At 37.9% G+C, this 18,274-nt stretch overlaps 1 protein-coding gene across 4 annotated transcripts in view; it reads left to right on the top strand.

Moving 5' to 3' along the window:
* The window catches only part of ANKRD17 (ankyrin repeat domain 17), a 584,488-nt gene that overhangs the window by 18,176 nt on the left and 548,038 nt on the right, over positions 1-18,274 (top strand). Inside the window, exon 1 of one of the 4 annotated variants that reach the window (XM_053703326.1) lies at positions 16,541-16,861. The exons of the other annotated variants lie outside the window; for them this stretch is intronic. Coding sequence (XP_053559301.1) covers positions 16,808-16,861 — 54 coding nt within the window. The 5' untranslated portion in view covers positions 16,541-16,807. Of the gene's footprint in view, positions 1-16,540; positions 16,862-18,274 lie in introns of those variants that run through there. 4 annotated transcript variants of the gene reach the window in all.

Here is an 18,274-nt window from a genome sequence, read left to right on the forward strand (position 1 = left end):
AATGGTCATTAAAGGGACACTGTACCCAAAAAAAATCTTTCATGATTCAGATTGAGCATGAAATTTTAAGCAACTTTCTAATTTACACCTATTATCAAATTTTCTTCATTCTCTTGGTATCTTTATTTGAAATGCAAGAATGTAAGTTTAGATGCCGGCCCATTTTTGGTGAACAACCTGGGTTGTCCTTGCTGATTGGTGGATAAATTCATCCACCAATAAAAAAGTGCTGTCCAGAGTACTGAAACCAAAAAAAAAGCTTAGATGCCTTCTTTTTCAAATAATTATAGCATGAGAACGAAGAAAAATTGATAGTAGGAGTAAATTAGAAAGTTGCTTAAAATTGCATTCTCTTTCTGAATTACAAAAGAAAAAATTTGGGTACAGGGTCCCTTTAAGGGGTTAAGGAGCTTAAACTATGACATCATAATGCAGTTTTGTACCAAGACACAGGAAGTCATTGGTTTAATAATGTGTAAATAAAATTACCACCAATACAAAAGCTGCATCCAGTTTATTTCAAAAGAATACACATTTGAATGTACAAAGCTTAATTTGCAGAAAATATACTATTTTTAGAGCTGCAACAACTAATCGATATAATCGATTATTAAAATAGTTGTCAATTAATCTCATCGATTAGTTGGCTTGCACACAGCACCAGCTGCTTCACTCCGATGAGCTCTTGCAGATGGTATTGTGTTTTATGGTTATGTCCTTAGCCTAAAGGACGTCTACAGACCTTTACTTTTCACTTTTTCAGGACAGTATCCGTTTCTTTATAAACTACTCTTGACTTATGTGCAGCCCAGAAATAGGAGTTATCATTCGGATTGTGTATGTTAAATCAGGGGATTTGGGACTACGCTTTGCATGATAAAGTGCCAAGCTTGTTATTTACACCTAGTCCTAGATTGATGGTATTTGTTATATGAATTGGTGTGCACTATTATCGGTTTGCACAATTTTTAGTTGTTCGCTTGCTATTGCCGATATGTCATATATGATATATTATATATATATATATATATATATATATATATATATATATATATATATATATATATATATATATATATATATATATATATATATGTGTGTGTGTGTGTAAGGCTTTTTATTTTTATTGATATATAGTCCTTAGCACTTTTGACCTTCTTTTTTTTTTTTTTTTTTTTTTTTAATAAATTGCGATATTTACCAGATTCAACCTCTAAGTATATATTTGTTATTTTAAGAGCAGACTAAATATTTTTCACTAACCTTCTAGCTGGTTATTTACCATTGCACATAGATATTAAAGATATTTTTATGTTAGAATGAAGTCCAGGCTTACTTTGAGAGCAATCGTGCCAAGAAGGAAAATGCTTTGCATTGGTGGAGCTAACAAAGATAAATATCCCACGTTGACAAAATTATCAAAACCCTACTTATGCATCTCAGGCACCTCTTCTCTGCTGCAGGCAAAATAGCTTGCAGAAAGAGAGCCAGCTGAAAAAAGGAGGGCGCTAGAAAGCTAGATGCAACAAATACATTTATTCATAAACATCTAGTCAGAATATTTAACCACAATCAATACATAAAAATGAAAAAAATAATATAGAAAAAAATTAAAATGTATGTTAGTATATGAATAAAATTATCGTTATAAATATAAAGATGTCTGCCTTATGTCAAATGCTTAGAATATTGCTCTAAAAAGCAGACTTGATATAAAATCAGCCTAGTTGGACAGCTTAACCCTTTGAGTGCTAAGCACTTTCCCACCTGGGATCACCTGCTCTTAGCGTGTATCACGCGCAGGATACTAGCTACCTAGTGGAATGCGAAATAAGATGTGCAGGTTAACAGCTTTAGCTTTTATGCGTTTCACCCGTAGTTTGGACTTTTTCAAGATAGAAGTGATACACGCTAAGAGCGGGTAATCCTGTTTGTTTTTTTCTCCATCATCTGATCACAAAAAGAGCGTCTGCCGCATCCATCTTGGCAACCCTGCATAAACCGGAGCACCAGGATTCAAGTTGAAAGCGGAAGCCGTTACTCTGGAGGAAGAGGGGTGAGTGAGATTGCTCTATCGATCTCCAGATGGCGAGTGCTATCCAATTTTAAGTTTGGTCTTATAATTCATAGAGCACTTAAACACAAGGTGCATTGAATTGTATGAATTGCTAAAGAGGTAATTTGTGAACGATCTGCTCCTATAACGGAGTATTTGTGATATACATAAAACAAAGCCAGGAGTGTTCAATACATTATTTATCCTGCTGTTATTCCATCATTCTGCCACATAGTGGCCATTCTAATCACTTGTTGAAGGATTGTTACAGTTGTTAGATTTTCAACTTTATCTGGAGACCTTTATAGCTATTTTTCACCCATTTGGGTTTAGCTATTAAGGATACGCTATTTTCTAGGACCAATTTGGGACCACATTTTTTGTATATACATATATTGCTACATATATTTTTTTTTTTATACGTATGTTGCTTTTTAATTCTTTTTCTTTTTTAAGGTGGTATATTGAATATATATTTTGTTTTATTCATATTTTTATGCATTTTAGATAATTCTATTTTATTAAGCTGTCCAACTAGGCTGCTTTTATATCAAGTCTGCTTTTTAGAGCAATATTCTAAGCATTTGACATAAGGGAGATGTCCTTTTTTATATTTATAACAATAATTTTATTCATATACTAACATACATTATTTTAATTTTTTTCTATATTATTTTTTTTTCAATTTTATGTATTGATTGTGGTTTAATATTCTGACTAGATTTTTATGATTTTTCTTTTCCATTGTATCCACTTTGAGGGAGGTGGTTTGGGAGTGGCCGAGTTGTAACATTTTGGCTGTTCTTATTTGTTTATTCCAAAAGAAAGAGAGCCAGCTTCAGCCAGGAGCATGTGGTCAAGTTGAAATTTTTGCATTTCAATGCAAAGTTTATTAAAGAATGAATAACAGAATGTTATAAACAGTGATAGTCTACCTCTTTATAGTTCTACCTTTCAGTTTGTGGTTTTGCTTAATTAGTCTTCTGCTGCTTAAAAATTGGACAAACAGTTGTGTTAATGTAAAATTTATGTTGGTAACCCTCAGTATGAGGATTTAATTTTAAATACAGGAAAAAAAATATAGCTTTTTTTCTCCTACATTGGTGTATCCGGTCCACGGCTTCATCCTTACTTGTGGGATATTCTCAATCCCTACAGGAAGTGGCAAAGAGAGCACACAGCAGAGCTGTCCATAGAGCTCCGCCCCCCCAGTCATTCTCTTTGCCGCTCTAACTAGTAGCATCTCCACAAGGGTGGTAAAGAGTATGTGGTGTTAGTTGTAGTCTTTTATTCTTCTATCAAGAGTTTATTTTAAAATAGTGCCGGCTTGTACTATTTACTCTGAAGCAGAAAAAATAATTGTCCGATTTAATCGATTATGAAAATAATCGTTAGTTGCAGCCCTACACTTTTATTTTAAAGTGAAAGTCAATTCTAGCGTTGTACATACGATAGAATTGACTATTGAAACAAATAAAAGGGCCATTCATTCTTGAAGTTTGAGATACTCCATGTAGAAAGCTCCTTTATTTTTTCAACCAATCGCCGTTCTTCGCTGCTACAGCAGCCCACGGCTAAAACATTCTTTTGCTAAGAGGTGACATTTTCACCTCTTAGCCAATAGCTGTGCGGTAAATCTGGCTTGGCGCCCATGGGAGCTGGATTTACCGCACAGCTATTGGCTAAGAGGTTAAAACGTCACCTCTTAGCAAAAAAAATGTTTTAGCCGTAGGCTGCTGTAGTAGTTAAGAACGGCGATCGGTTGAAATAAAGGAGCTTTCTACATGAAGAATTTTATACTTCATGAATGAAAGTCCCCTTTATTTGTTTCAATAGTCAATCCTAGCATTTGTACAACGCTAGGATTGACTTTCACTTTAAGCTACCATTTACTAATGCTATTACTGAGAATAGAGGATTTAATCACAAAGCAGAACACTTCCTTGCAATTTTATTGTAAGATATATAGATATATAGATATATATATATATATATATATATATATATATATATATATATATCTATATATCTATATATATATATACCCACACTCATTTAATATTAATAATTTTATATTTCTATTAATTGTATGTATATATTTTGTGTATGGAGGAATATTGTATACCTACGTGTGTTTGCGCTTAAAAACAAAAATAAGAGACAAATATATTTGCATACTAAACTTTTTTAAACATTTTCTGTTATAATATAGTCTAATACAGGGCTTGACCAACCCTTAGCCCAGCTTCCACTTTTGGCATGAGCCCTTTACTTCTGTCATAACTAAGTCAATGCAATGGCATCCTGATCCTCCTCCTGCATGGATACAGCTTGTTCAGAGCTGGCTTTGCAGTAAATACAAATTAGTTACAATATTGTTAGATATTATTTAGACAAATCATTTGGGGCTCCATGTACTAAGCCGTCAATTCATCCGTCATTTTAGACGCGGATAAACTCGCCGTTACTCGCCGCGGGCGAAATGGTGTCCGCTGTCACTATGTACTAATATTCCCCCAATAAATAGACAAGTCTAGCCCGCCGCGAGCAGTGGCGGATTATTGATAAATTTGACGCCTCGCTCGCCGCGACTAAGCTAATGTACTTAACTTTCAGTTGAATTGTCTGGCCAATTATTAACACTTGACATGCAAGGTGTCACGAACATCATAGTAGTCGCGGGAATAGAATTTTGCTCCTATAAAAGTTCAACTTATCTAAACAACTTTATTATTGTTCAAAATTTTTTGAAGAGTGATAACAGAGCGTTATTTTTGTAATATTTATTTACAATTTGGATATGGCTTCATCTGGATCTGATAATATATAAATATTAATATAAAAATAATTATAAAGATTGACAACTATACAATACAAATTTAAAATATAGATTACTCTTTAATTACAGTCGACAAATTTGGCGCAATTTATGTACATGGAAATGAGAGACAAATTAGACGCCAGTTATGCTGTACAATGCTGATATTACTGCCTTTTATATATGTCTAGACTGGCGTCTAGATTGACTTTCCTATTGTTTTGTACCTTGCCCGCCACCTAAAAGGTGGCGAGGCAAAAATAACGAGGTGGGAGCGGAAATTGTAGCGAGCGGACAAATAGATTTTTTAGTACATTCGTTTTTGGCGAGTTGGTGGTCAAATGTGTCTAATTACAGTGAAAAATGGAGAGGTAGCGAGGTTTGGCGGATAAGTACGCTCGCAATTTTAAAGATGCGAGTTTGAACATAGTTGACAACTTTGTACATATCAGTTTGCGAGTTTTGACGCGAGATTTGTTGCGGGTAGCTCGCTGACTGCTTAGTACATGGAGCCCCTGGACTTTACCTGCTAAAAATCAGCCATAGCCTTTATGACTTTTAGAATTTTGTTTTCAAAATTCTTTTTCTGTCTAGAAGACAAAAGTGGAGAGCACTATCAAATCACACACTTGTATACGTATGCATGTTCAGTGCACTCTGGCAGTGGAGGAAGGCTGTGTTTTGAGTGCACATAAAGAGCACGCACAGTAACTTTAGCATGAAATGTATGTCAGACTCCGTACAGGACAATGAGAGATTTTGGTGGAGTGTGCACATTGGTTGCATCTCCATGAATATGTTAATGGTTAATGCATGCACCAAGATTGGGCAATACAAATTGTTAATCACACTATAATTATAGTCTCCCAGGGATGCCCGGGCGGTATAGGTGGAATTTGAAGACACTTATTACAATCAACAGAAAAAAAGGTAGTTAAAAATTTGATTGCATTTGCACTGTGGCATGATTGATTTTCACACATTTTTGACCCCTTTTGTTTTTATTGTTCTATTTAAATAAATAGCCCTTTTTACCATAGTAAATCAGGTCTGTGAATGGGATCATACTGTTTTTTTTTGTTTAGAGCTCAGTGCAAGGTAAAATGTTGTCTGTTTGCTAATAAAGCTCCACTAAACTCTAAACTTTTCATTATTTGGGCACACAGTTTTAAACACACAATTTTAAAAATCTTTCCAGTTTACATCCTTTATTTCAATATGCACAATCCTTTTATATGCACACTTTGAGGCACCAGCTCCTACTGAGCATGTGCAAAATTCACAGAATGTACGTATATATGCATTTTGAGATGGGTGGATGGCGGTCACATAAAATTTTGTCGGAAGTAGGCAGTGGCCCCTGGATTTTGGCTTTTTTTCGGAGCTTGATTTATGCTTGCGTAAGATCACCACACTAAGATCTGGATTTGCACAGAACGGATCGTTTTCCCTTACCATATAAAGCCAGAGCGATCAATGTGATCAAGTGTCACTGTGTGTATCAATGTTGTGTTAGAGCTGGTGGGAGGGAGAGGGGTCCCTACGCTGGCAAATTATCTCTGGAACAAGTATGCGTCCCTACACTACAGAAAAACAAATTTGTTTGCAAGGGTAGGTGTGGCGGATGAGGGGGATCCCTTCACTACAGAAAAAAATTAAATAAAAGCCATAAAATGTTTATGGCTGACTGGTGTCCTGTGGTGCCTTAATGCTGCCAACAAGAGCTGTTGCAACAGCTCAGTAGGACACTACCTCACGAGTGGGTGCGATTTTATGGTGACTAGAAAGTACATCACCATAGTAAAGCCTGGTGGCAGTGTGCATGTAGGCCCTTGGGAGCTTAGAGGGAAGAGTGGGTCACGGTAAACTGCCACCAGTCTGGGGATATTGCATCTGCTAGCTCATTTAACCATGAGGCGGGCAACAGTTTAAGAAAGAGGGGACAATGTGTGTGCCCCCAGGACCCCACAATTTAGGAGACAGGATAATTTTTTTAGGGCAGCAATGATGCCCAGGTACCCAGAAGGACTGTACTACCTTTTTTAAGGTGGCATGGGCATCTGGGCTCATGGGATTTTTTAAGGCCTTTTTAACTCCCCAAGTGTAAAACAAAGTTAAAGTACCACTTAGGAGCTGCAGAGAACTGCTGGTCAGAAGCAGAAATGACCTGTTACCCAGTCTGTGGAACTTGTACGACCATGATGTGTGACTGCTGCTGCTGATTGACTAACCAACAGTTACTGTTCTGGACCAGCAGTTCTCTTTGGCTCCTGAGTGGTATTTTGTGTTTTAAACCTTTTGCAGGGGTTAAGTATATAGAGGTGCAGGGTCGATATTACTAAAATTACATGCATGTGTTTTCTTCTGTTAAGTGTGATCAGTCCACGGGTCATCATTACTTCTGGGATATTACTCCTCCCCAACAGGAAGTGCAAGAGGATTCACCCAGCAGAGCTGCATATAGCTCCTCCCCCCTACGTCACTCCCAGTCATTCTCTTGCACCCAACGACTAGATAGGATGTGTGAGAGGACTATGGTGATTATACTTAGTTTTATATCTTCAATCAAAAGTTTATTATTTTATAATAGCACCGGAGTGTGTTATTACCTCTCTGGCAGAGTTTGAAGAAGAATCTACCAGAGTTTTTACTATGATTTTAGCCGGAGTAGTTAAGATCATATTGCTGTTTCTCGGCCATCTGAGGAGAGGTAAACTTCAGATCAGGGGACAGCGGGCAGATTAATCTGCAAAGAGGTATGTAGCAGCTTTTATTTTCTGACAATGGAATTGATGAGAAAATCCTGCCATACCGATATAATGTCATGTATGTATATTTTACACTTCAGTATTCTGGGGAATGGTACTTCACTGGAATTACACTGTGTACATAAAACTTTAGCCTATTTTGCAGGGACTAGCAACAGGCTTTTTAATAACTCTTAATTTATGTTAAACATTTTTGCTGGAATGTAAAATCGTTTTCATTTTCTGAGGTACTGAGTGAATAAATATTTGGGCACTATTTTTCCACTTGGCAGTTGCTTGATCTAATTTCTGACAGTTTCTGATCTCTCTCACTGTTGTGTGTGAGGGGGAGGGGCCGTTTTTTGGCGCTTTTGCTACGCATCAAAAAATTTCAGTCAGCAGCTCTTTGTATTTCCTGCATGATCCGGTTCATCTCTACAGAACTCAGGGGTCTTCAAAACTTGTTTTGAGGGAGGTAATTCTCACAGCAGAGCTGTGAGATTGTAGTTGACTGTGATAAAAAACGTTTATTCTGTAATTTTTTTTTTTCTGCTATCAGAGTTAGTTGTCTTTGCTAATGGGAACAAACCTTTGCTAAAGTTGTGTTGTTTACAAGGATTGATGCTATAACTGTTTCAGTTTATTAATTTTCAACTGTCATAAATCTTCTGTGCTTCTTATAGGCACAGTACGTTTTTCATAATATTTTACTAGAATTGTATTCCAAGTTGCAAGTTTATTTGCTAGTGTGTTAAACATGTCTGATTCAGAGGAAGATACCTGTGTTATTTGTTCCAATGCCAAAGTGGAGCCCAATAGAAATTTATGTACTAACTGTATTGATGCTACTTTAAATAAAAGTCAATCTGTACAAATTGAACAAATTTCACCAAACAGCGAGGGGAGAGTTATGCCGACTAACTCTCCTCACGTGTCAGTACCTGCATCTCCCGCTCGGGAGGTGCGCGATATTGTGGCGCCCAGTACATCTGGGCGGCCATTACAGATAACATTACAAGATATGGCTACTGTTATGACTGAAGTTTTGGCTAAATTACCAGAACTAAGAGGCAAGCGTGATCACTCTGGGGTGAGAGTGCGCTGATAATACTAGGGCCATGTCAGATACTGCGTCACAGCTTGCAGAACATGAGGACGGAGAGCTTCTGTCTGCGGCTGACGGTTCTGATCCAAACAGATTGGATTCAGATATTTCAAATTTTAAATTTAAGCTGGAGAACCTCCGTGTATTACTAGGGGAGGTGTTAGCGGCTCTGAATGATTGTAACACAGTTGCAATACCAGAGAAAATGTGTAGGTTGGATAAATATTTTGCGGTACCAACGAGTACCGACGTTTTTCCTATACCTAAAAGACTAACTGAAATTATTACTAAAGAGTGGGATAGACCCGGTGTGCTGTTCTCACCCCCTCCGATATTTAGAAAAATGTTTCCAATAGACGCCACCACACGGGACTTATGGCAGACGGTCCCTAAGGTGGAGGGAGCAGTTTCTACTTTAGCTAAGCGTACCACTATCCCGGTGGAGGATAGCTGTGCCTTTTCAGATCCAATGGATAAAAAGTTAGAGGGTTACCTTAAGAAAATGTTTGTTCAACAAGGTTTTATATTGCAACCCCTTGCATGCATTGCGCCGGTCACGGCTGCGGCGGCATTCTGGTTTGAGTCGCTGGAAGAGACCATTAATTCAGCTACTCTGGATGACATTACGGACAAGCTTAGAGTCCTTAAACTAGCTAATTCATTCATTTCGGAGGCCGTAGTACATTTAACTAAACTTACGGCTAAGAATTCAGGATTCGCCATTCAGGCACGCAGAGCACTGTGGCTAAAATCCTGGTCAGCTGATGTTACTTCTAAGTCTAAATTACTTAATATACCTTTTAAAGGGCAGACCTTATTTGGGCCTGGTTTGAAAGAAATTATCGCTGACATTACAGGAGGTAAAGGCCACGCCCTGCCTCAAGACAGGGCCAAACCTAAGGACAGACAGTCTAATTTTCGTTCCTTTCGGAATTTCAAAGCAGGAGCAGCATCAACTTCCTCTGCTCCAAAACAAGAAGGATCTGTTGCTCGCTACAGACAAGGCTGGAGACCTAACCAGTCTTGGAACAAAGGCATGCAGGCCAGGAAACCTGCTGCTGCCCCTAAAACAGCATGAATTGAGGGCCCCCGATCCGGGATCGGATCTAGTGGGGGGCAGACTTTCTCTCTTCGCCCAGGCTTGGGCAAGAGATGTCCAGGATCCCTGGGCGCTAGAGATAATATCTCAGGGATACCTTCTGGACTTCAAATACTCTCCTCCAAGAGAGAGATTTCATCTGTCAAGGTTGTCAACAAACCAAACAAAGAAAGAGGCGTTTCTACGCTGCGTACAAGAGCTTTTGTTAATGGGAGTAATCCATCCAGTTCCACGGTCGGAACAGGGACAAGGGTTTTACTCAAATCTGTTTGTGGTTCCCAAAAAAGAGGGAACTTTCAGACCAATCCTGGACTTAAAAATCCTAAACAAATTCCTAAGAGTTCCATCGTTCAAGATGGAGACTATTCGGACAATTTTACCCATGATCCAAAAGGGTCAGTACATGACCACAGTGGATTTAAAGGATGCTTACCTTCACATACCGATTCACAAAGATCATTACCGGTACCTAAGGTTTGCCTTCCTAGACAGGCATTACCAGTTTGTAGCTCTTCCATTCGGATTGGCTACAGCTCCAAGAATCTTCACAAAGGTTCTGGGTGCTCTTCTGGCGGTACTAAGACCGCGGGGAATCTCGGTAGCTCCGTACCTAGACGACATTCTGATACAAGCTTCAAGCTTTCAAACTGCCAAGTCTCATACAGAGTTAGTACTGGCATTTCTAAGGTCACATGGATGGAAGGTGAACGAAAAGAAAAGTTCACTCGTTCCACTCACAAGAGTTCCCTTCCTGGGGACTCTTATAGATTCTGTAGAAATGAAGATTTACCTGACAGAAGACAGGTTAACAAGACTTCAAAGTGCTTGCCGCACCCTTCATTCCATTCAACACCCGTCAGTGGCTCAATGCATGGAGGTAATCGGCTTGATGGTAGCGGCAATGGACATAGTACCCTTTGCACGCTTACACCTCAGACCACTGCAACTGTGCATGCTAAATCAGTGGAATGGGGATTACTCAGACTTGTCCCCTTCTCTGAATCTGGATCAAGAGACCAGAAATTCTCTTCTATGGTGGCTTTCTCGGCTACATCTGTCCAGGGGGATGCCATTCAGCAGGCCAGACTGGACAATTGTAACAACAGACGCCAGCCTTCTAGGTTGGGGTGCCGTCTGGAATTCTCTGAAGGCTCAGGGACAATGGAGTCAGGAGGAGAGTCTCCTACCAATAAACATTGACGTTGACAACTCGGGGGTTCATCAGGTTTCAGTCGGACAACATCACGACTGTAGCTTACATCAACCATCAGGGAGGGACAAGAAGCTCCCTAGCAATGATGGAAGTAACAAAGATAATTCGCTGGGCAGAGTTTCACTCTTGCCACCTGTCAGCAATCCACATCCCGGGAGTGGAGAACTGGGAGGCGGATTTCTTAAGTCGTCAGACTTTTCATCCGGGGGAGTGGGAACTTCATCCGGAGGTCTTTGCCCAAATACTTCATCAGTGGGGCAAACCAGAGATAGATCTCATGGCGTCTCGACAGAACGCCAAGCTTCCTCGTTACGGGTCCAGATCCAGGGATCCAGGAGCAGTCCTGATAGATGCCCTGACAGCACCTTGGGACTTCAGGATGGCTTACGTGTTTCCACCCTTCCCGATGCTTCCTCGATTGATTGCCAGAATCAAACAGGAGAGAGCATCAGTTATTCTAATAGCACCTGCATGGCCACGCAGGACTTGGTATGCAGACCTGGTGGACATGTCATCCTGTCCACCTTGGTCTCTACCTCTGAAACAGGACCTTCTGATACAGGGTCCTTTCAAACATCAAAATCTAACTTCTCTGAAGCTGACTGCTTGGAAATTGAACGCTTGATTTTTTGATGGTTTTTCTGAGTCAGTTATTGATACCCTAATACAGGCTAGGAAGCCTGTTACCAGAAGGATTTACCATAAGATATGGCGTAAATACATATATTGGTGCGAATCCAAAGGTTACTCTTGGAGTAAGGTTAGGATTCCTAGGATATTGTCCTTTCTTCAAGAAGGTTTAGAAAAGGGTTTATCTGCTAGTTCATTAAAGGGACAGATCTCAGCTCTGTCCATTCTGTTGCACAAACGTCTGTCAGAAGTTCCAGACGTTCAGGCTTTTTGTCAGGCTTTGGCCAGGATTAAGCCTGTGTTTAAAACTGTTGCTCCGCCATGGAGTTTAAACCTTGTTCTTAACGTTTTACAAGGCGTTCCGTTTGAACCCCTTCATTCCATTGATATAAAGTTGTTATCTTGGAAAGTTCTATTTTTAATGGCTATTTCCTCGGCTCGAAGAGTCTCTGAGTTATCAGCCTTACATTGTGATTCTCCTTATTTGATTTTTCATTCGGATAAGGTAGTTCTGCGTACTAAACCTGGGTTCTTACCTAAGGTAGTCACTAACAGGAATATCAATCAAGAGATTGTTGTTCCTTCTTTGTGTCCAAATCCTTCTTCGAAGAAGGAACGTCTTCTGCACAATCTGGATGTAGTTCGTGCCCTAAAGTTTTACTTACAGGCAACTAAGGAATTTCGACAAACGTCTTCCCTGTTTGTCGTTTACTCTGGTCAGAGGAGAGGTCAAAAGGCTTCTGCTACCTCTCTTTCTTTCTGGCTTCGTAGCATAATTCGTTTAGCCTATGAGACTGCTGGACAGCAGCCTCCTGAAAGAATTACAGCTCATTCTACTAGAGCTGTGGCTTCCACTTGGGCCTTTAAGAATGAGGCCTCTGTTGAACAGATTTGCAAAGCTGCAACTTGGTCTTCGCTTCATACTTTTTCCAAATTTTACAAATTTGACACTTTTGCTTCCTCGGAGGGTATTTTTGGGAGAAAGGTTCTTCAGGCAGTGGTTCCTTCTGTATAAAGAGCCTGCCTATCCCTCCCGTCATCCGTGTACTTTTGCTTTGGTATTGGTATCCCAGAAGTAATGATGACCCGTGGACTGATCACACTTAACAGAAGAAAACATAATTTATGCTTACCTGATAAATTCCTTTCTTCTGTAGTGTGATCAGTCCACGGCCCGCCCTGTTTTTTAAGGCAGGTAAATATTTTTTAAATTATACTCCAGTCACCACTTCACCCTTGGCTTCTCCTTTCTCGTTGGTCCTTGGTCGAATGACTGGGAGTGACGTAGGGGGGAGGAGCTATATGCAGCTCTGCTGGGTGAATCCTCTTGCACTTCCTGTTGGGGAGGAGTAATATCCCAGAAGTAATGATGACCCGTGGACTGATCACACTACAGAAGAAAGGAATTTATCAGGTAAGCATAAATTATGTTTTTTCCACTATGATTGCCCTTTAATCTCTCATAGACTTGAAATATTAATTATTGGTTATTCCTTTAACTCAAATTACTGAAGGGATTCTTATTTTTATCTGGATGTGCCCTTTTCAAAACATTTTTAGTTAGAATTAAACATGGCGGTTCTATATTTTCTTAACATACATGATACCAAATATCTGTCTTCACACAGTAAGGATTCCCCTCATTGTTTAATTTTTAAATTAAAACATCCATATTATACAATGGTTATATTTAGTACATGTGCCGTATAGTTTTTTCTTTTCTCTTTATTTGTTTCTTTCAAAGGTTTAGAGTTAAAGTGATAGTAAACTCAGAATGATTGCTCAATCAAATTAGATTTAAAATAAAAAAATATTAGTTTAATTCATAAAAACACTTACTCTTGCAGTATGTTTAGTTTTTTCCTTTCTAACTGATGCTATTCTAATGATCGCTCCGGCAGCCCCGACATTTACCTTTTTTTTTTTTTTTTTTTTTTTTTTTTTTTTTTGGCTTGTTTTCCTTCAGCAAATCAAATATTTGGCATTTTAGCATGTTTCATAGGACCCCCCCCCCCCCCCACCAAATATTCTTCTGCGCAATCGTTCATCACGTCATTCTTAACATCAGCATTAGTTGCGCGCATGCGCATTATCATTAATAAAGACTGATGCCCACAGTACTTGCGTTACGGATCATCTATTTGGTAATTCATTGTATTCCCAGTAGCGTAAAATGCTGCATAGCGTTTGCTCAGAAGGTTAGTTAAATTCTCGGCTTTGGATGTAAACCATGAATCGCGTGAATCATGGTTTAAATTTTATCCCGACTATTTGAATAGAGCATGCGTGAACTAGGTAATACACGTAAGCATGTCGTCATGCATAATTAAACAGCGGGTGGGACAGAAATCAAGATCGCACTTCCAGAATAAGGAAGTTGGATGTGGGTGGAGCGTGTAAATGATAGTAAATTTTATAAAGTAAGTGTGTAACTATTTAATGAACTATTAGATTTCATAAATAATATAGCGACTGAAGCTTACATAGTATGAGATTTAATTGGACAGGATTTTGATTGAAAAAACTAACCATCACTTTAAGTGGCCTAGCTTGACTAGATAAACAAATCTGTGCATTACTAAAGTTTTACTACAAAAATTGAGATGTATATGTTTGAGAGTATACATCAAAAAGATTCTTTAGTGAGGGATAAAAAGCAAAATTTTTATTGAATCCACATATTAAAATATATAAAATTTAGTGGAAAACCGGTCTGAAGCATTTTGTATATCATGCTACCTGTTTCTTGCTTTCCCAGAGACCATAAGTTTGAGCATGAACTCATCTAAAATTTTATTTGAATTTGCAGTAGCTAACTGCATTATGTGACTGTCATTAGCCAATTACAGACTCATAGTATATAATATGAATTGTGTATATAAAGACAATTTTGAAAATGTATTTAAGTTGGAAAATCTCTGAAAACTGCATGGTCTATCTGAATCATGAAAGTTTAATTTTGACTTTTGTATCCCTTTTTAAGTGAAGAATCTCAAAGGGTGATTGTGCACTTAACTTGCATGCTGTGTCTAGAGATTTCACATTTGTATAGCAAGTACCTCACAAGGAGTAGGCATTTCACCCTACACATTATTTCTGGGTAATAATGGGTGTGTTGGGCTTCTCAAGTTATCATTTGCCTTTGCTAGTTATAGTGTGTAATGTTTTGAAGTGGGTACATGGAGTCATGCTCCCCCTCAGACACAAGGAAGATATATTTACACATAGGTCCACAAAGCTCCTCTGGGAAGTCTCATTTTGCTCTTCCCTAAAAATCTGCTTTTGGCCGCTGAGGCAAGGCCTTGTAAACAAAAGCATAAATTATGCCATATGAGTAGTGTGGTATTTATTTTATTTTTTAAAATTAGTTTTTCAGATCACATTTTGTAATTGCCAGTATGAATTAAACTGGCAAATTATAAATTAATTCATCCGTTCACTAGTACACAGAATGCTTGATTGAACGTGCCTTTTCTTTTTTCAATGTAAAAGGGAGTTGTAGCTGCTGAATTTGCAGAAAAAGGAATGGTTAGCTACTTACTATAAGTAAATGAAGAAATTTGAGGCCGTCGTAAAATCACTAGAACAGATTTGATATGTTGTGCTTTGTTATTTTTCATTTCTACACTTTCTTACAATGTTGTTTACTAGTTGCAACACCTTGTATGTGCCAGTAGTGGTAGTGCTCTAGTGTACACAATATTTTGTAATCATAAAGGGATACGAAACCTAATTTTTAAGAGCTTTTCTTCTTCTAGGGCACTTTGTGTAAGGGTGCACATACTAGGTTGTTGCTCTAGCGTGGGGTTGTCCTCTTCCAATATTTAATGTATTTCTGTACTGTATGTATACCCATGTATGGCTGGACATCCTCATTTTTTTTTAATTTTTTTTTTATTTTAAGGTATGTTGATAGTTATAATAATTAAAGAGACTCTAAAGTCAAAATTAAACTTTCATGATTCAGATAGAGCATGCAATATTATATATATATATATATATATATATATATCTATATATCTCATTCCCTTTTTCAAAAAAATAAGTATACTTCAATTATGAAATTTTGCACAATATATTACATGCTGTATTTGAGGCACCAGCTCCTACTGAGCATGTGCCAGATTTCCGTTTATACATATGAGACTGATTGGCTGATGCTGTTCTCATGACATGGAAGAAAATTGTGGACTTTGTTGGGAAAAAAAAAATCTACTCATTTGATATTCAAAGTTGTGCTATTGTGTTATATGTATTTGATATGTAATTCTACTTTATGTAATGGTCTTTTAATGTTGCACTGCCTCCTCTGTCCAGTTGTCATTACTTTTTCCATTGTTGAGGTACTCAGTTGACATCCTTTTGATAATGTGATATTCAATAAATTCAAAACATTGATTCCATTCACATTCTGTGCATGAAACATTGAACAAAATTATTGCATATTATAAATATCCTTTGCTTTTTCATAGTTTGAGATATGCTATATCAGTGTTGCCATTACATAAAATTCATTATTTACTCTAAATTTTGTATTTCTGTTTGAGATGACCCAAAATAACTACCAGTGCAGGATTGGTCATTGACCCTTGCTTATATTTTTCTGACACTGCGTCTGCCTCTGGCAGCTGTATGTTGTGCAATATTTCTGAGTACATTCAAGTTCCCTTGCTGCTAGGAGAACACTTTTCTTTACTGTAAAACAGATATGTTGTTCCTCCTGTAAAAAAATGTTTCTTTAACCCTTTATTTCTTTTAGCTGCATAATCAGACTACGGGAGTGTTAACAACCTTTGAACTTCCAGACTGTACATGACTGAATATTTCCTACTTAACGATGTAATCCATATCACAGTGATAGAACATAAATTTACAAGCTGAGCAGCTCATTTTTATAGGTGTGGTACTTCAATAGCTTAATGCTAGCTAAATTATGAAAAAATTGGAAAGACGATCTTTGTGACTTTAAGAAGATTAAGTGAGTCACCCCTGCGTATGGTAGAGGCCTGCTCTGAAACTGCATAGCTGTTCTGAGCGAGAATAGTACCTTCCATTTCCTGTTCCCTGGCTGACAGAGGAGGGTTTCTGCAGGCACTGATCTAATCATAGTTCGGCTAGAGATATGACTGTTTAAAAAACATGGTGGAGACGGCTACTAAAATGGAAGCATATGTTTTAGAAGATATCCTTGAGGTATGGATAGTCTTTACTGCTGCTGTAGGGAAAGCTGCAGTGCAAATTGTGTGTGTCTGTGTGGGGGAGGGATAGATCGAGAGGGTTGAAGATTAGCAAGACCTTGCATGCTTGCTCCATGTTCATATTTTGTTCAGTTTTATTGAGGCTTTTTAAATATGGACCCTTCCTTTGTTAACAGTGTGTTGAATTTTTATTTGTTGTTGCTCCTGGGCTCATAAGGGAGTGGAAAAGGGCCTTTGAGAACGTGAAATGTGTATATGCTTGTGACCTTTAGATTAACTCATTAGAAGGTGGGGTCTGCAAAGGAGCTTTCTGTGGGTTTAGTATCATATGTCCTGTTCTATTCCTTTGCATTAAATACCAAAATGCTTACAGTAAAAAAAGCATTACAACTGCATGACTTGTTATAGGAATTTGAATTCACTTTGCAATTACTGGAGTTTTAAAGTGAATACATCTGTGAAACCAGAACGATTTTATTTAAAGTCAATGCATTTTATAAATATGTTGCACACAATTTATATACAAAAACTTTTTATGATTTATGCGTCACAATCACACGGTGTTGAGCTTTATCCCACAGGTCAGAAATAGGTTTTTATTTATGTATGTTTTTTTGTTTATAATGGATTTATATACCTGTAGACTGTGAGCTCTTTGTATCGGGGCCCTCCCCCCTCCTGTGATAGTGTTGTTTAGTCTGTTATGTATTTGTATCTTACCACAAATCTTTGTCATTATATACTCTTACCTTTGTACCCAGCTCTACAGAATTTTTTGGTTAACTTTCTATATAAATAAATGATAATATGCCAGAACAAGTAACGTTCAGTAATTGAGTGCTTTAATTGGTCACCATTATCCATTCTTGTTGTGGGAGGTATGTGTGTTCTATTTCTCTATTCTTGCTACCAAATACAGCATTGTGTTTTTTGCATGTATAAAAAAACATAAAACAGAACTTAGTTAATGTTTGTGTTACTGTTTGATGGGGGTGGGGATCTTTTTAGCTGCGCATTTTATATAGTGCTGCATGATCAATGAGCATTTTCTGTAGTCCATCGCTGTCTGAAGCTGACATTGCAGTAAAAAATCTTCAAGCTTTTAATAGTACAAGAAGTTAATTGGTCATGTGTCATTTATTTCTAAGTAACTTTGTTTTCATTCTAGTACAAGTCAAATCCTAGTAGCTATTGAGCCACAGCTTCTAGATTTTTTTTTTTGTGGCTTCTAACTTTTTGATTATTATAAACATATTTAAATACAAATACCGATCCATCTCCATGGCCTTCTAACATCATTGATGGCTCTTACTCTCCATAAAGGTTTGTATACCCCTCTATTTAATTTTTAGTTTTTATTAAACCCAAATTTCCGAACTTGTCTGCTCAAGCCAAATTGGTTGGTTTG

This window comes from Bombina bombina, chromosome 2, assembly GCF_027579735.1.
Source record: "Bombina bombina isolate aBomBom1 chromosome 2, aBomBom1.pri, whole genome shotgun sequence".
In the NCBI taxonomy this organism is placed as follows: domain Eukaryota; kingdom Metazoa; phylum Chordata; class Amphibia; order Anura; family Bombinatoridae; genus Bombina; species Bombina bombina.